Here is a 19,645-nt window from a genome sequence, read left to right as displayed (position 1 = left end):
AAATCATTTTGAAAATGTATTTTCGTACATTTTATGAAAATTTTAAAGAAGAATATGTATACCTCAAAGATGAAAAGGAAAAGCTACCTGAACCTTTAACCTGTGAAAAGGCTAACACAATGGTGTAAAAAATATAAATATAGAAAAAAAAAAAAATATATATATTATGAATAAAGAACCATAGAAATATATTTATATTGCCTCTATCTCGAAATTGTTCATTATGGAGATAAATGGAAAAATGGAAAAATTACATAATTGCTAATATATAGCTATTTTTATCGTTACTATTATTATTGATATACTAATATAAAGGGGATATGAAATGTTACCATAATTTTTTTTGAATTTGAATTTCTTATTTTATATACGATTTTCTTTTCCAATTTTGATTAGGAAAATGATACAATAATAAGGCGGATTCCTGAAACAATACTAAAGCGAGTAAGGGAAGAAAATTCAGAATATGGACAGAATAAAAAGATCGAAAAAAGTTTAGAGAAATTAAATAATATGCTTATAAATGGTGATATGTTTACTTATGAAATGCTAGAATGCAATGTAGACAGTAAATTTTGGAATTTTTTATTATCTGATTTTATTAAAAGAGAAATAAAAATTTTAAATAATACTTGGCTTTTTAATGAATATTATTTTTATCGATATTTAAATTGTGCATATGATTTTGAAAAAACAAATTATGATTTTTTCTTTTATGAAAAAAAAAAATCAATAATTTATAATAAAGACTTAATTGAAGAAATATGTAAATGCTCAAAAAACTTAACCGAAATGTATAATAATAATCCAAATGATCAAGTTAAAATTTTTTCAATCTTTTTCTTTTTTTCTTTATGGTCAAATCAATTTGATCTTAGTTGGAATGCAACGAAAAACAAAAATGAAGACAATCAAAATAATGAAAAAGATATAAAAAAAAAATCACTAAAGCAGAAAATGTTTTTTTTCGATACAAAAAATATTGATCACCTTTATAATTCATTTTATTTGGAAAACATATTAGCTAACGATATAAATCGTGTTTACAAGGATATGGTATCTAAGGTTTGTTTTATAAAAAAAAAAATAATAAAATAAAAAAAAATTAAAATCTGTTATTCATTTGAAGTTTTTTCATTTGAGCATTGTTCATATATACCTATGTAAGATTGTATATACCCACATATTTGTCTAATTTGTTTTATTTTATTTTTTCCATTTTTTAGAGGAATAAACGATTCGATATAGTGTTGGACAACATGGGAATAGAGCTTATATGCGATTTATGTTTTCTATATTTTATTTTTCAATATTTTGATGAAATATATATCCATACAAAAATGTTTCCTTTATTTGTTTCGGACAATATGACGAAAGATATTAAATACACCCTAGACATTCTGTCTAGTGACGAACAGGTTAAATAATGAAATGAGCTAGCTAGCTAGCTAATTCATATTTATATGCACATGTCATATATATCACCGCATAAAAATTTAATAAGCTTTTTGTAATTTTATGTGATAATTCCAAAGGGGGGTTATCCGATTTGTGTGCAATTCTACACATGAAATGTGTTTTTCTATAAATATGCTGTAATTGTGTTATTCATTTTTATTTTTTTATTTTTGCATAGTATCCCAACTCAGTGTTTATGGCAAAAAGTTGGAAGCAATTAATTGACTCGAATAAATGGAAAATACAGGTAAAAGATAAAACATAATTTTATACATATATCGAATTGTTACTTTTATTACCTATTTAATTGATACTTATTCTACAACCATGTTTTAAGTTATAAATTTTTAATAACATTTTTTTTAACTTCATTTTATATAATAGGATAATGTATACTGGAACTTACCCCTTCCATATTGGATAATGCCAAAGAAGTTATTAGATGAAATGAAAGAAAGTTCATTTGTTTGTTTTAAAGGGGATGCAAATTATAGAAGATGCTTAGGAGATTTACACTTTGATTTTTCAAAACCATCTAAAGATGTGTTAAATTATTTTCCATGTTCTGTTATTGCAATGAGATGCCTAAAATCCCCAGTCTGGTAATTTATGAATGCACATATTTTCATATATGTTTTCATTAATTTTCAAATATTGTGCGTTTATTTTTGGACAATTAAAATAATAATATATGTTTTATTATTTTTTTTTTCTTTTTTTTTATAAGTTGCGGAATTGAGAAAAGTGTTGTTGAAGAAATGAACAAAAGGAGCACCGATTGGAGCAACTATGGAGAGTAACAAAAAAAATTTCAACAAATATATAATATAAAAATAGGAAATTTCAAATAAATTCATAAAAAAACTTAAATATACAAAAAAAATAATCATAATAGACAGTAAAATAAATTAAATTTTTTTTTTTTTTTCTTTCATTTAGATATGCAATTTTACAATATTGTTCGCACAATGATAAGTAGGGTGTCAAATTAATTCACATTATTTGGATGAAATAAACTGCTTAGGTTTTGTTTCATTTATTATTTTATATATTTTTATTTGGTCGCATTAAATTTTTAAACACAAAAACGTCAAGTTTTAGGAATTAACAAAACATTGGCGAAGCATTCAATTGCTTTTTTTTCTCCGATTACTCCTAATTTTTCATGAGTTTTACCTGAACAAATCAGAAAAATATGTATGTTACATGTACATACATGTATATATAAGTTCATAAATTTTGTGTGAAAATTTTTCTCAAAAAAAATACCTTTTACGTTAATCTGTGATTCGGAAATGTTCAAAAGTTGTGATATATTTTGTATAATTTCATCTCTGATATTATTTATTTTGGGGACTTCGGCTATAATATTAATGTCAACATTTCCGATAATATATCCTTTTTTAAATAATAACATTCTTGCATATCTTAAAAAGCATGCGGAATTTTTATTTTTATATTTATCTGATTTATCTGGGAATAAAGTACCTAAATCATATGAACCTGCACCCCCCAAAATTGAATCAACTAAAGCATGATATATTATATCACCATCGCTATGAGACAAAACATAAATATTATTTATTTTAACTCCTCCTATAGTTAATGTTTTAAAATTTTGGATATTATATTCTTTAATTTCATTCATTTTATTATCATCATTTTCGGTTTTTACTTTTATTTGGTGAATATCATATCCTTGCCCTATTCGCATTCCATTGTAGACTTGTACTTTGAATTTTTTTTTTTTTTCAACTTTTCTATACCCCTTTCTATTATCTATAGTTAATGAATTAATAAACAAATCTGAGTTATTTCCTCTTTTTTTTATGTATTTATTTGCATCGCCGATTTTTGATATAATCATGCAGTAATATAAAAGAACCATGTAATATATATATGACTTAATTGTTCCATATTTCATTCTTTAAAAAGATAACTAATTATTTGGAAAAATCTATAGAAAATATATATATATATATATATATATCACGTTTCACGAAAATATGTAAAATAAAAGAATAACATGGACAAACAATACATTATGTGCATATAAATATGTATATAATTTAACATATGATCAATTATTATATGGAGAAAAATATATAAATTCTCCAAACTAATTTATAATATTTAAAAATAATTAAATGATAACTTTAAAGTAGCAAACTATTTATTTTTTTTTACTTATTGAAAAATGAATTAAATAAATTATTAAAATAATATATACATTTTGAAAGAAGAGTAATATTTTGTGGCAAATGTCGTAATTGGAAAAATCACTATAATTAGAGGAAGCGTATTTAATTAGATATTATTTATGATAGCATATTCTATTATATAATATATATATATATATATTTGTTTATTTATTACAACCTTTTGAATATTCTTATTCATTCAATATGCAATTTCGTGATGAATATTTATTTGATATATTTGGCTACAACTCACAAATATATTAAAAAAAATATAATACCTTTATTTATTTTTTTTATTATTTTTTTGGAGTTAATATAAGGGAAATACAAGCTTTACATTAAATAGAACAACTTAAAGAGCTAGCGTAACAGTGATTTTACTTAATATTTATAATATTACCTAAATCCTAAATTGAAAAAAAAACGAACAAACGGATAATCACTTTGTGATTTTTGCTAAAACTATGTCTCATTATAGAGCGCCATTACCTCATTTTAATTTTAAAAGTAAAATTGAAAAATGTGATGAAGAATTCCAGAAAAATGGCAACTTTAAACGGATAAATAATCGCAAGAACAATGAAATTAGGGATATGTGTAACTATAAATACATAAAAAATAGCATGGAAATAATATAGATATATTTTCATATAATTACAAAATTTGTCCATTAATTCAAAGTAAACATTTATACTATATATATATTATTTTTAGTTATAAAATTAGGGGAAAATGGATATTCAGACGCTTCATGTTTTTATTCCTTAGGAAACACAAAAATTCTATGCCTAATGTAAGCATTTAAATTATTATGATATCCCTATTTTTCTTTTAAAAGTATTTTATCAATGGGTTTATGTATGTCATTCTATTAAATCTTATATATATACAACATATAACATATGCACAAAACATATGAATTGGGGATTTATTTTCACTTTTGTAAGATATGGCCCAAAACCGGATTCAAAAAATACGACATATAATAAGGGAAAAGTTTTACTTGAAATAAAAAATCTTAATATGGAAATTTCTGAAGCTAGCGATAAGGTTTTTTTTAAAATAAATTTTACATGAACGTTCATATATTTTTTAAATTTATTATGAACATTTATGGCTTTATTCCATATATATATTTTTTAATTTCATTTTATTTTCATGCCCAATTTTTTTATAGAGTGATGAAGATATAAAGAATTTATTGATGGAATGCATATCAAATATTATTATTTTAGAAAAATATCCCCAATGTTCCATAACCATAAAATGTTTAATAATTCAAAATGATGGCGGTAAAGCAACACAATACGAATATTTATAAATATGTTTATTTTTTCGATATATATATGTGTATAACATGCACACGATTTTAATGTGACTATTATTTTTTAAATATTATATTTTTCAAGAAATTTACATAAGAATAATTTTTTATTTTTTAAGGATGTTTGAGTGCCGCATTAACATGCATTTCGCTTGCCCTGGTCAAGGCACAAATACAAATGCGGGATATGATTATATCTATAACCATAGTAATAAAAAAAATAATATTCTGTATATTTACTCATTTATATTGATGGTAATATTACTTTTTTTTATTTTACCCATTTTTTCCAAAACCCTAATTTATTTAACTTTTAGAATTCGATAATTTGCCCCAATACCAAAAGAGTTTTTCATCTTGTTGACTTGGATAAATTGGTAAGAACAAAATGGATTTCAGTTATTGCTCACACTGCTCATATTGCTCACATTGTTCATATTGCTCACATTGTTCATATTGCTCACATTGTTCATATTGTTCATATTGTTATATTGTTCTATTGTTCATATTGTTCTATTGTTCATATTGTTCTATTGATCATATTGTTCTATTGTTCATATTGTTCATACTGCTCATACTTTTACTAATTAAAAAAGCTATAACGCCGTTGGTATGCGATAAATAAGACGGAGTGAAATAATTATATATTTTTTATTTTTGAAGGAGGAGGAATATTACCGAAGTAAATACGAAATGAATACCATAACATTGGGAATATGCTTAAATTTGAGGACTGTTTGTTTTTTTCATGGATTTGGAAGTTTCTTTAATAATAAAACATTAGCAGAAGTAAGAACAAAATATGAGCAATGCATAGATTAAATCGACTTAAAAAAAATTTATATAATATTTTTGTGTGTAGTTAATGCTTATATTTCTTCATTAATATTTTTACAAATGAATTATGTACATATTTTAAACTAATTTATCTTTTCTAAATCTTTACCTTTCAAGGTTATTGGATATGCTGAGGGGGCTTGTAGATCTTTGGGATGTGAAATAAAAAATACTTTAAAAAAATTTATCACAAAAGATAAAGCAGGAACTAGCGCCTTATCAAGTTAAATGAAATCGTCGTTGTGATATATATTAACAAATAAAAAAATATTCAAAATTGTTTTTTTTAAAATATGAATATAAATAATTTTATTATATGGCATACTACCCACAAAAAGTGAAACGAAGAAAATGAAAAACAACATAAGTTTATGTATTTATGCGAATACATATATAATCATACTAATGAAGCAAATGCTTATTATTTTAATTATAATACTCATATAGATACTTATGTAATGTGTTTTCATATTTTTATTTTTTAATATTATTTATGTTTTTTTATATTTATCCGCTTTCGTATAATAAGTGCTGGTTTTTTTTAGCCCTCACCATTTATTTATTTTTTGAAGCAATACATTTATTTTTTGAAACATTACGTTTTTTTTGAAATAATACATTTTTTTTGAAATAATACAATTTTTTTTTTTGAAATAATTCATTTATTTTATTTTATATTTTGGATAAAATAAAGAATAGACTTGTCCTCTTCAATATCATCTTTTTTTATAGTTGCCACAACCATTTTCTATTTTTGTTAACTTATTATACTATATAGAATGCTCCAGTATTTTTATTTTGAAATTATATATAAACTTATTTTAATTGAAGAAAGGTATATGCTATGCATATTATATATTTTTTAATAAATATTTTTCATAACTATTAAATTCTTTTAAAGTATAATTTCCCATGATCTTATAATATTTTTATCTTTTATTATATATGAGTAGTGAACGCACACATGTAGAATATTTAAATAATTGCTTACGATATTATGCATAACATATATCAAAAAAAAAGATATTATAATTTTAATTTTCGAATTTTTCAGTTTTAGTGAACTATTTCAAGAATATATTTGTGTTTTATATTTATTGGCATCCATTTATTTTCCTTAAAATTTTTTTGTATTTTGGCATTTCTTATATTTATATATAATACCATTCATTTAGTGCAACTTGGATTTTTGCCGCCTTTTCACATCATAATAACATTATATTAGTTTAATTTTCCTTTTAATTTCACCTTTTGAATGATCTATTTTCTCTTTTTTATATTAATTTAATTTATTTTGTGTTTAATTTTTGAAAACTAGTATATGTAAATTTTATGAATTGATTGATATATATAATTATCTACACAAATATATAACTGTATATCTTTTTGTTCTTTTCTTAATTTTTTCTTTACTAATACCCTTAAAATTTTATTAAAAAAAATTAATATTTCATTTTTGTTGATTTTAAGTGAAATATTTTAAATACCCCCCAAAAAAACACAAAAAAAAGCACCACTGAATATGCCACTTATCCATCCTACAAAAAGTCCAAATATAAGACCCTTCAAGAATAAAGAAAAGCGTCTTTCTTTCCTTTCTTTATTATTATTTTTTTTTTTTTTACAAACTTTTTAATTTTTCACAATTTAATGATATAAAAAAAAAAAAAAAATGAGCAATGGGGAAGATGGAAATATTTACATGTATTCAGATTTATTTAATTCAAATTTAAGTGATAATGAAAATGAAAATATATATGAAAAAGATATAAAAAAAAAAAATGTAGTTTATACGAATGATGGCTATTTACAACATGGAGAAAATGAGTATAGTAAACTTAGAGCAGAAAATTCTACAATTTTAAATAATTATTTTAATAATGAACATATAAAACATTCAGATCATGATACAAATGCTAATACATCTTGGAATGATATTATTATATTCCCAGTAAATAAAAAATATACTCTAAAATTATTTGAAGGTGAATTGTCTGAAAATAAACACACAATAAAATTGAGAAAAAATGGATTTTATTGTATCGCTTTGGAGAATAACAATGATGTAAGGCATCTTTATAACAAATACTAGACATTTGTATTTTATTTATTATAATATACTTATGAATATATATACATGATCGAAATAAATTTATATGTACATGTATGTATATATCGAACAAATTTCTCTGAAATGAATTTCTCGCTTTCTATGATTTTTCTTAATTCAAGTTTTCCTTATTAAGCTACTAAGTTAGTAGGTATTATGCTTCTACGATTTTCATATGATTAATAATTTATTTTGTGTAGGGAAAATGGGATACCATATATTTCGGTTTCTCAAAAATGCAAATCGAACTAAGTTATAAATTGATAGTAAAAGAAAATTCAATAAATGAAGAAGGAAAAGGAAAAGAAAAAGAACATACAAGAAATGATCAAACATCAATTTTGGGAAAAAATAAGCAAAGTTCAAATGAAGAAAATAATAAAAGCATACCAGAGGAAATTAATTCAATTTCAGATGTAAGTGATGAACTTATTGATATGTATAGATATTCTTTCGAAAAATCTGAAGAAAAATTTGATGAAAAAATAACAGATTCTATGAAAGGAAGAAGTAATAATATTATTAGTAATAAAAATAAATTAAAAAATAAAAATTCAAATCATCACTATAATTATATGATGAAAAATAAATATAATTCTAGATTGGTTCACGATAATCATAACACTATAGAAACATTTAGATGTACTTTTAATAATGAAAGCAAAATCAGAGTTTCAGCAAATGCAAAAAAATATATATATTTATATAGTAAAGATCCAGATACATACTTAAATATTTTTGTACGTACTCATATGGCTCTAGGAATGTGTATTATGTGTAAATACTCTTTGCTTTATTGTGGCAAACAAAATAAAATTCCTGATGATCCATACGTCCCATTTAGAAAGCCGTATGCAAAAAAATAAAAAAATATAAAAAAAAATGCACATATATAAGATGGTCATTGAACGCACATTTTAATTTTTTCATTTGCAGGGTGTCTATTCTATCTCTTGACAGTGGGGGAGTATTGGCAACATCGACACTTATCGTTTTGACTCGAATCGAACACGAATTGAGAAAAGAACTGGGAAATGATACTATAAATTTAATAGATTGTTTTGATATGGTTTGTGGAACAAGTGCAGGTGGACTTATAAGCTTAGCATTATTGGAAGGATATTCTTTACAAGAAATTTCAGCATTATTACCTTTTATTATGGAAAAAACATTTGAAGGAAATAGGAATATAATATCAGGTATATTTTTCGAAGGGTATGATATTAATAATGTTAAAGAATTATTCATGGAGCATATTGGAAATAAGTTTCTAGCTTCATGCAAAAATTTATATTGCTTTGTAACAGCAACAGATGTGAAACATAATCCATATAAATTATTTTTATTAAGAAATTATACACATAAATATAATGCTATAAATGGAGAGTCATATGGAGGGTTAAATAAAATTCCATTATGGCTAGCTGCATGGGCAACGGCATCTGCTCCAACATATTTAAAAGGCCCCAATGAAGACGATTTTAAAAAATATGGTTTTAATATAAAGCCAGAAATCCATTTAGTTGATGGTGCATTAAAAGCAAGTAACCCAGCATTAATTGCATTAGAAGAGTGTGCAAGGTTAAACAATAAAGCTCTTCCAAATTTTATACATGATGATTTAGATACCTTAGTGTCTATTGGAACTGGGCATTCGCCTATGAAATTGACTAAATCTGGTAATGATAGTAGTAAAACTGCGTCTACTTTTGAAATATTAATTAATTCAGCTCATTTACTAACACGCGCTAACGATACGCATAGAGAAGTATTACATTGGCTTTCTGAAAAAGAAAATACATATTTTCGATTTAATGTACCATATATAGGAGATATTAATATAGATAGCCGAAATACTAATGATTTTGATTTCATTTCTAAATCCACACGTGATTATTTAACTGATGAAAAATATTATGATATTAAATATTTAGTTCGTAAGCTAGCTAATAATTATATTCGCTCCCGATATACATAGGTACATATATGCGTATGTGGCTATTAGTTTGTTTGCTTTTCTTTTTATTTGAAAGTAATATATAAAATGTGTACATATAAAGTATTTATTTTGGGTGTGATGTAACCTCAATTCTATGCATAGGAAGGGACTATCCAGATGAATACTACCTTGTGTATTTTGTTTTATATTTTACTTTACTACTTTGCATTTTATTTTGCTTTACTATTTTGCATTTTATTTTATTATTTTACTTTATTTTATTGTACTTTACTATTTTTGCATTTTTATTATTATTACTGTCTTTATTACACCGAATTTTTATAAGCCCTCGGCTTTCAATGCCAGTGTTTGGCAGTAAGGGAAAATTTATATGCTTAAATATCCGCACATGCATACACTTTCCTTTGCAGTTTATTTTGCACGCAAAGTGACTAGCTTATTAATAACTAATTAACTTATTCATTTAATATTATTTTGTGTGTAATTTTCTCACTTGTACTAATTTTTGCAGTATAGTGAACATATGGGCATACTTTTGGTAAAACATTTTTTGAAAAAAATAAATGTCTTGGTAGCTAAAAAAAAATTGTGACAACTTTTTTTTTTTTTTTACGTGGCTAGCTAAATTTTGTTCGCTATTTTTACCACTTTAAGTCAAACCACATTTTATTTATATACCAAAAAGTTGCACAATGGTTTTTAGAGATCAAGTTTTAAGTATTCATAGGAGAAGTGTGTCTTAAAAGGGGTTTAAAAAGTAAATTAAAAAATAAAAAAATAATAATATAAAATAAAAAAAATAATAATAAAAAATAATAAAAAATATAATAAAAAAATAAAAATAATAATAATAATAAATAATAATAATAATAAATAATCATAATAAAAAATAAATAAGTTATAACTACTCGATGCTTAAAATATGGACCATTCCGCTAACGCATTATTATGCCCATGCACAGTTTCGTATGAATTTTTCCCTGAAATGCGGAATTTTAAAAGCTGGAATTTTTTTATATATTAATGTTAGTACATTTTAATTATAGTCTATATTAAATTATGAGCCCTTTCTGACTTAGCTCATTTGTTTCTTCTTAAGTATTTATTGAATGTCCCAGGTTTCAAATGAACGTATTTTATGAATGGACGTAATATGCTCATAGGTTGGCGTGGTGAAAAGGGCTCAAATATAATATTAATAGTATAAGTTGAATTTTCTCCAATACATTGGCATGAAATATTTTGTTCTTTATTTTCATTATTGAATGTAACATACGAAAGTGTATAACCTTTAGAATTATATTTTATATAATCATATTCTGCATTGGCTGATATTTCAGATAATTTTTTAACTTTTTGTGAATCTTTATTATCATAAATATTAGCAAAACAACTATTTGGTTTTATATTATAGTTACTTGGACATGCAAATCCCGCAAATTTGTTATTGGTTGTGAAATGTATTGTACATTCTTTAGTTTCATGCGTTATAGAATTAAATGATTTAGTAAACAAGTTTGAATATTTTCCTGTAAAGTCACAACCATTTATTTCTTTATGACCTTGATTCACATTTACATTAATATAAGCAACATTCCCTTGTACTTTTTCTTCATTATAATTTGTTAGTGTATATCTATTGTTAAATTCGATTGAAAATTGAATATGCTTAGGTACATATGGAGGTATTCTTAATGTATATTCAATTAATTTTGTTCGTGCATCATATTTATTATATATGATAGCTCCTGGTAATATATCATCAATATATGTTGGCATATTATTGTATAAAACCTTTTCTTTTAAATTGAATGGATTCACAAAACTGCTTTCAAATAAAAATTTGTTAGATGTAGGATATTTAATTATTAATCTATCCCATCTAGATAAGCTAGAATAATATGTTATAACTGCTGAATTTATATCAGAGACATTAGTTTCCATTCCTTCCATAATGTTACATCTAGATATTTTGTTGATATAATCGTATTCACAATATCTTGTTTCAGTTTTATGTTTATTTTCTGCTTTAATAGATTCGGGGTCAGTTTTTATTTTTGCAATGTATTTATCATTACATGTGCAAATAAACAATTTATCAATATTCGCATCTAAATCTATATAATTTGGTAATATTAAATAGGAGTATGTATTATTACTTCTTTTTATATTATTTATCGACACTGTATTTTTTATAAGATTTGTGATATCAACTTTATTTGTAGAATCATTGAGTAATTCAATAGACCCATTAAACTCAGATTCATTAATATAATACATCTGACTAAAACAATTTTCTGGTTTTAATTTTTTATTAGGGCAATTTATTCCTACTATTCTATTAGGGACTAACTCAATTTCGCATATTAAATTGTTTGTTTCATTTTTTTTATGAATAAAAATAGAATCACTACTATTTTCTGGGTTAATAAAATCACATCCATTTATTTGATTTAAATTAGCTGATATATTTATATACACAATGCCAAGAGATATACTTTCCTTCGAATTTTCTGTTATATATTTTCCACAAATAACTTGAAAATGAAAATCTTTTTTTATAAAGGGTGGTATTATAAATGTAGATTCACCATCAGTTTGTAATTGATTGTTTTCATCTTTATCATCTGTCTTATTATTTAAAAAAATAACTCCAGGTAAAGCTGATTGTAATTTTACAATTTGATTGTTTATGATAACATCGTTTAATATATTTTTCGGGTAATAAATATTATTATTTTCTGGATTTATTGATAATATATTTAATTCTTGTAATTCCTCTTTTGCTCGTCCATAAAATTTTTTTAAATATATATCTTTTAAAGAAACTGTTTTATCTGTTTCATTAAAATATGTAATATATTCAGTATCATCAAAATATATAATGATTTCGTTTTCAATATTAGTAGAAACATCTTGTTCTTTCTCGATTTTTTGAGAATTAACATTTTTGGTGTAAGGGCATTTAACAGTTATAATATCAAATTTATTTGCATTTATTTTACAAATATTTCTTTTAATTTTTTTTTCAACAAAATTAAAAAAAAATTCATCAGAATAATCACATATATAATGATTAGACTTTTCAATAATGCTATCAGGTTTATAAAAATATTCATCATTTTGATTATCATAATAATTATTTTTATTTATCGAAACAGCTTCTAGATTTTTATTTACTTTATTTTTGTATGGTAAAATAATATTATTTTCATATATTGTTTGGTCTGTTTTTTTATTTGCTAAATCTATATTTTCTGATTGAACTGTCATAAGCCCAGATATTTCATTTTGAGGATTGTAACAACTACATGAAAATTTTAAAATTGTATCAAAAGTTTCTGGAACTTGTGCATAAGAGGAAGAACGGTATTTATTATAATCCCACTTCATATTTCCCATATTATAATTTTTAAAATTTAAGATTTCTGTAATATTTGAAAAATTTGAAAAATTTTCCATATCTTCTAAATCATTATATCCTTCATCTAATAGTTCTTTAATTTCTTTTGGTTTTGGATTATATATAATTTCCTGAACAGAATTCATATAATTTTTTGTGTTCATAATATTTTCATATTTTTCATGGTTAGAATTATTATAATATTCCAATATAACACTACTAAAACACCCTTTAGGAAAAAGAGTAAATCCTTTGGGACAAATTATTCCAAATATATCTCCTCCTCTTATATTTATATTACATTTTTTTTCTAAATTATGAACGTTACTTCCAATTAGATTTATTTTTCCTGATGTAAAATCACATACTTTTAATATATTTGGATCGACATTTTTTTTAATAAATATATAAATTAACCCTCTTGGTTTCAAAACAGATTCTACATCTGTCTTTTCATTAATTTGGAATTTTAAATTAATATTTTCTAGAACTGGAGGTACAATAAAAGAAAATCCTATACCTTTAGTTTGCCCATCAACTGTTTGTTTTATTTTTTTAAAGTTAAATATTCTATTTCCTATTACTCCTTTTAATATAGAAGATAAGGTATGTTTTATTTTGTCGTCGCCAATAAATTTTATATTACTATCAACCTCTAATTCTGGTGTTGTATTATATTTTTTATATTTTGGCTGTTCAGAATTTTCTTCTCCTAATATGGGGAATAGTGCAATTACTTCTGAAAATAAATCTGGATTTATTTCGCATAGGACTATTTTATTAGGTGTATTAAGAAGAGATAATTCATTATTTTCAAAAAAATTACATAAGTTTATATTATTGGCTTTTATTGAATTTACAATATTTAAATCATCATATTCTAGTTCTCCATTATTAAGTAGTATATTCACAGTTTTTTCTTTATTATATTTCCCTTTACATTTACATGAAAATTTTAATTTATACATATAGTCACTTGGTACTTTTGCATACGCAACAACTTGTTTCGAATTTGTTAGTGATAGAATAGTTGCATTTGGTATTAATTCTTTAAAATTTTTAACATTATTTATTTTATCATAAATTTTATAAAAACAATTTTTAGGTTCTAAACTATAACTAGAACTACACATTATACCAAAAGGCTCATTACTATATACATCTATGTTACAAGTTTCATCTTTTTCTACTGAATTCGTCCCTTTTGTTAAAATTGTGCTTTCATGTTGAGTAAAATCACATCCTTTTATTTTGGATTTATGTTTAGATAATTCAATATATGCTATTCCATTATATCCAGCAATATTTCCACCTTCTTTATATCTTGTATTATCGCATTCTACTTTTAATATTTCATTCGATTCAATAAATGGTGGTATAATTATAGATGCATAGGATATATATGGGTTACTTTTTTTTAAGACTTTCATTTCTGTAAATATAGCTCCTTTTAACACAGTTTCAGTTTTTTCCTCCACATCATATAAATAATTTGTCACTGAGCTGAAGAACGATTTTGGTTTTAGTGTTAGTTTATTGAAGTACTTTGTGTATTTTTCTTTGTCTAAAAGTACATTTGGATCAGTTTCTACATCTGATTCTATTTCTGGTACATCTAGTCTATCTATTAGCTCTATAACCTCCTTTTCATATTCATCGTCTTCGTCCTCAATTTCCCGTTCAGCTTCTGAATATTTTGATTTAATTGTTGGACATTTAACATATAAAGTATCTAATGGTGATAATATAGTATAACAATTCACATCTTTTGGTATATTTCCAATTTCCTTTTCTGGAACAATTAAATTGTTTTTTGAAAAGTCACAAACATATTTATTATCTGCAAGTTTAATTGGTTTAACTAATTTTGATGATTTTAAACTAACTTCTAATGTATATATTTTAAAATTCCTTTTTTCAAATGATTCTATATCTTTTATAATAGTTTCTTCTAAAACTTTATCATATGTATTTTCCCAAACATCAAATCCATTTAATACTGAATATTTATCTAGGTAATATTCATCTTGTTTTATATTAGATGTATATTTATCAAAATTTTCTATAAATAAGTTTTCTATAATATTTTGTGGATCTGAATCGGGCTCAGCTATTTTTGTATTTTTTATAAAATCAAAAAAATTGCCTATTTTATTTTCTTTATATTTTTCAAAAAATTTACTATTATATTTAATTGATTTATGAGATAATATAGGTTTAGTATAAATACCATTTGCAATACCTAACTTTTTATATATTTCATTTAAAAATTTGGGACTAAATACAGATTTTATATCATAGATTTTTTTTAAGTCAACACAGATGCAAGTTAACGTTGCATCTGCATCAATGACTGCAGGAACTTCTAGATAACTCGTTTTATGTCCATAAGTCCAAGAAGATATATTATTATTTAATTGTAAAATTGTTGATATATTAGTTAATTTATTATCTATTATAGCATCTTTAAAACAATTAGTAATTTTGATTGTTTCAGGTGGGCATTCAAAAGCTATTACATCTTTTGGTTTTGCATCTATTTTACATGTATTAGTATTTTCATCAAGTTTTATGATTTCTCCATTTTCGAACATTTCAGATTTTTTATTTGAATTAAAATTACATCCTTTAACTTTCTTTTCCCTTTTGGGGATTTTAATATTGTAAATATATTTTCCTCCTTTTTTGCTTTCATATGTTGTATTAGTATTATCACAAAGAACATTAATTTCATAATTTTCTTTAATATAATATGGAAAAAATAGATATAAATTATAAGTATCTACATTTATATCATTATTTGATTCTACTACATCTACAAGTATTTCTGAATGTGGAATTAGATTATTTAATTCAGATTCATTAAAAGTTTTATATTCATCTATTTTATTGGGTTTTAATATGTTGTAAGTTAACTGAATATTGCTATGCATAGAAAAATTATTGTTTGGGCATGCTAATTGAGCATACGAATAGAATCTGTTTACATCTATTTTACAACTATCTATAGTTTCAGTATCTTTATTATTCCATTTTATTAACTTTGGTTCTATAGATTGTTTATGAGGACACGCACGTACAGGGCCATCTACTATTGATGGGCTACTTTTTATTTCACTTTTTTCATATTTTTTCGGGATTTGGCCATTTAAGGCTTTCACGGTTACTATTATTTTATTGGTTTTAGAACCCATTACACATGAGCACTGAAATATAACATCTAATTCATTGTTATGATATGGCACTTTAAAATACCTTGGCATATTTCTTGACTTGTTACGATATGTTTGGGCTCCTGGCAATTCATTCACTATATATTTTTTAGTAGAATCTATATTTATAGAATCAAAACAATCATTTGGGTTGACGTCCACATTCTCTAAATCTGCATCTGTATCTGCATCTATATCTAGGACGTGCTTGGATGAAACAAAATTCTGTTTTTTGGGGCAAATAAAACCAATAATATCATTTGGATATGCATCTATTTTACATTCGGTCTCATCCGGTCTCATGTTGTTTGAAAAATGTTCTATAGCATCAGAATTAAAATTACAACCTTTTATCATTTCTTCATTTTTTGAAATAATTAATTCAACAATACCGATTTTCCCATTATCTCTGGTATTATTACATCCAAACACAAAATAGTATGGATTGGTATTATATATATAGGCTGGTACTTGAAATGATATATCTACAATATTTTGATCAGAATCATTTACATCTATATTTATAGACTCTATTTCTGTATTCATAGATAATACATCTAATGAATTTAAGTATGTTAATAAATTTACTAATAAACCATTTTTATTAGGGGATTCATTAAAATATTTTCCATATTTATGATTTTTAAATATTATATTTTTTTTCAATTCTAATTTACTAATTATATTTAACGGAAAAATAAAAAGAGGTGGATATTCATGTACATATTTATATAATTTTGAATTTAATTTCATATATAATTTTAAAAGTAAGAATTGTACATCTAAGTCTAACTTAAGTACATGTTGATTTTCCTTTAACGAACCTGGAATCATGCCAATATTTTTATTTTTTGTTTTATTAAAATCACATTTTAATCTAAATATATCAAATTCTTTTAGTTTTTTTCTACATATAATAACTTTTTTATTATTTTCATTATTATCATGCGGTGCATCTAATCTTTTTGTAAAATCACATATGTATTCATTTTTTTGATCAACTTTTTGAGCTACTTCTGTCATTTTATTTAATCGTATAAAAGATTCAAATAAATCAAAAACAGATATATTTATCTCTTGATTGATACTTAGATAAACCATATGAAAACTATTATCTGTTGTTGTAATGTTGCAAAAAATATGTAATGATTTTCTATAGCTAGTAGGTATCCCAATGTATATTGCATTAAAATATTTATATTTTATATCACTTTTATATACTATAGCACCATTTATTAGTTCATTTATTTCTTTTTTTTTTCTATTCCAGTTTTTATTAGGATTATATTCTACTACTTCTTCAAAACATGTACTAGATTTATAGTTTTCTGGAAAAATAATACCTCCAGCTTCCCCTGCATTTAATTGAAAAAAACATGGAAGGTTTCCTTTTCTATTTTCAATTTCATCTATTTGTTTTTCTTTCTCATAATTATTTATATTTATTCCAAATAAGTGATTTTTGTTTTTACTGTAGTTACATCCTTTTTCAATATTGCCATAAGGTGCAACATGTATTTTTACAATTCCTTTTTTTCCTCTAAATGAATTTTTTTTGGATCTTGAATTATCACATATTATATAAAAGGTTGTAGGCTTAACAACAATTGGAGGCAATATAAATCTTATAGATCCGCGATTAAAATTATTATTTTTTCCATTATGTATTTTAGGTATGATAGTACCATATAATAAATCAGCTATTTTTTTTTCTTTCAATTTTGTTTGGCTTTCTTTTTCTGTTTTTTTAGTTAGTTCTAAAACAATATATGGAGCTCTTTTAGGAAAATATGTTATATTTTCAAATTCACCATTTCCTAAATCTTTTGTTGGGCATATTATGTTTATATTTGCTATTGGTTTTACTATTTTCAATTCACATACCTTTTCACTTTCTTTAGATTCACTTACTTTTATATGCTTTCTAAAATCACATACATAGTCATTGTTTGTATTATCTCCTGTAAAATTTCCTTTCCTTCCTTCTACAAATATATTTTTATCGATAGCTAATTCGTATGTTTCATTTATTTGATCGATGTTTATATCATTTTCTATCACTTCATCTGATTCTTCATATGGTTCTTCATCTGATCCTACACTTGGTTCTACATCTGATTCTGCGCCTGGTTTTTCATCATCTTCATCATCTTCATCATCTTCATCATCTTCATCATATTCACTATCGTCTTCAGGTTCATCCAATCTTCGCATTTTTCTAAAAGTGTAATAGCTATTCCAAAGTGTATTATTCAGATGCAGATTTTCACAAGAATTGATCCCATTTTTTTTGTGAACCATTTTCCATTCATATATTTGTCTATCTGCATTTGGTAGATGCCATTCGAATCCAATCGAGTTGATACAAGATGGATATTTTATAGATTTTCCATAAACAAATTCATAAACAAAATTATAAAATTGATTTAAAAGTTTCCTTATTAATTTGGGACTATCATTATTATGACAATATATTTTAAATATACTTTTCGTATTTTTATAACTTTTTTTTTTATTTATAAATATTTTAATTATATCATTTTGGCATTTCCATATATTAAAAATTTTACTACACCATTTTGTCTTATCACCTAAAATATTTTTTTCTAAAAACATGAAGGAACAATATGGCTGTTCAATGCCTATATCTCCATAATTTATGTCATTTTTTTTTGCGAATATATATAAAAAAAAATAAGAAAAAAATAAATAAACTATTAAAATTGGTTTCCTCATTTAAGAAGAAATTCTTATTTTCATTTCTATGTTTTTACGTTGAATTATAACTTTCGAATTTTTTTTTATTTTGTATCTTGTACACATGTTTACATTATTTTATGGAAACTTATTTAACTGATGATAAAAATAAAGGCCTAAGAAATATGTTTAACAGAATCACGCTTTATTTATACATGCGAATTTTAGTTAGTAAATTTTATATTTAAAAAAATATAGGAAGATGCACATATATAAAGATAGTGAGAAGTGGGAGAAAAAAATATATATATTCCTGTTTACACTTTTTATTTATTTTTCCATTTTATAATTAATAATTTAAAACCAGTTTTATTAAATCATTTACTTTTAAAATTATATATAACTACATTGCACATGTGTATCTTTTCTTAAATGTGCGATTT

The 19,645-nt window shown here is 23.7% G+C and overlaps 5 protein-coding genes across 5 annotated transcripts; 3 read left to right on the top strand and 2 right to left on the bottom strand.

Moving 5' to 3' along the window:
• Positions 1–14: 14 nt before the first annotated feature.
• On the top strand, positions 15–2,437 carry PBANKA_0306500 (conserved protein, unknown function; the record flags this gene model as incomplete). Its single annotated transcript, XM_034566519.1, has 7 exons — positions 15–122; positions 397–1,065; positions 1,227–1,418; positions 1,637–1,705; positions 1,843–2,060; positions 2,186–2,254; positions 2,398–2,437. 7 exons carry the CDS (start codon positions 15–17, stop codon positions 2,435–2,437), a joined length of 1,365 nt encoding a protein of 454 aa, XP_034419949.1.
• A 111-nt stretch (positions 2,438–2,548) lies between these two features.
• On the bottom strand, positions 2,549–3,382 carry PBANKA_0306400 (2C-methyl-D-erythritol 2,4-cyclodiphosphate synthase, putative; the record flags this gene model as incomplete). Its single annotated transcript, XM_034566508.1, has 2 exons — positions 2,549–2,634; positions 2,728–3,382. 2 exons carry the CDS (start codon positions 3,380–3,382, stop codon positions 2,549–2,551), a joined length of 741 nt encoding a protein of 246 aa, XP_034419948.1.
• A 741-nt stretch (positions 3,383–4,123) lies between these two features.
• PBANKA_0306300 (exosome complex component MTR3, putative) lies at positions 4,124–6,048 on the top strand (the record flags this gene model as incomplete). The annotated part of the gene is made up of 8 exons (XM_034566496.1): positions 4,124–4,256; positions 4,374–4,452; positions 4,607–4,709; positions 4,837–4,951; positions 5,103–5,191; positions 5,301–5,360; positions 5,647–5,772; positions 5,938–6,048. 8 exons carry the CDS (start codon positions 4,124–4,126, stop codon positions 6,046–6,048), a joined length of 816 nt encoding a protein of 271 aa, XP_034419947.1.
• Positions 6,049–7,492: 1,444 nt separating this feature from the next.
• PBANKA_0306200 (patatin-like phospholipase, putative) lies at positions 7,493–9,908 on the top strand (the record flags this gene model as incomplete). The annotated part of the gene is made up of 3 exons (XM_034566485.1): positions 7,493–7,885; positions 8,131–8,780; positions 8,867–9,908. The coding sequence occupies 3 exons, from the start codon at positions 7,493–7,495 to the stop codon at positions 9,906–9,908; spliced, it is 2,085 nt and encodes a 694-aa protein (XP_034419946.1).
• A 1,062-nt stretch (positions 9,909–10,970) lies between these two features.
• PBANKA_0306100 (6-cysteine protein P230) lies at positions 10,971–19,241 on the bottom strand (the record flags this gene model as incomplete). The annotated part of the gene is made up of 1 exon (XM_034566474.1): positions 10,971–19,241. One exon carries the CDS (start codon positions 19,239–19,241, stop codon positions 10,971–10,973), a length of 8,271 nt encoding a protein of 2,756 aa, XP_034419945.1.
• Positions 19,242–19,645: the final 404 nt, after the last annotated feature.

The sequence above is a fragment of the Plasmodium berghei genome, assembly GCF_900002375.2.
Source record: "Plasmodium berghei ANKA genome assembly, chromosome: 3".
NCBI classification, from domain to species: Eukaryota; Apicomplexa; class Aconoidasida; order Haemosporida; family Plasmodiidae; genus Plasmodium; species Plasmodium berghei.
Note: the sequence above shows the minus strand (reverse complement) of the source record. Positions and strands in the feature narration are given on the sequence as shown.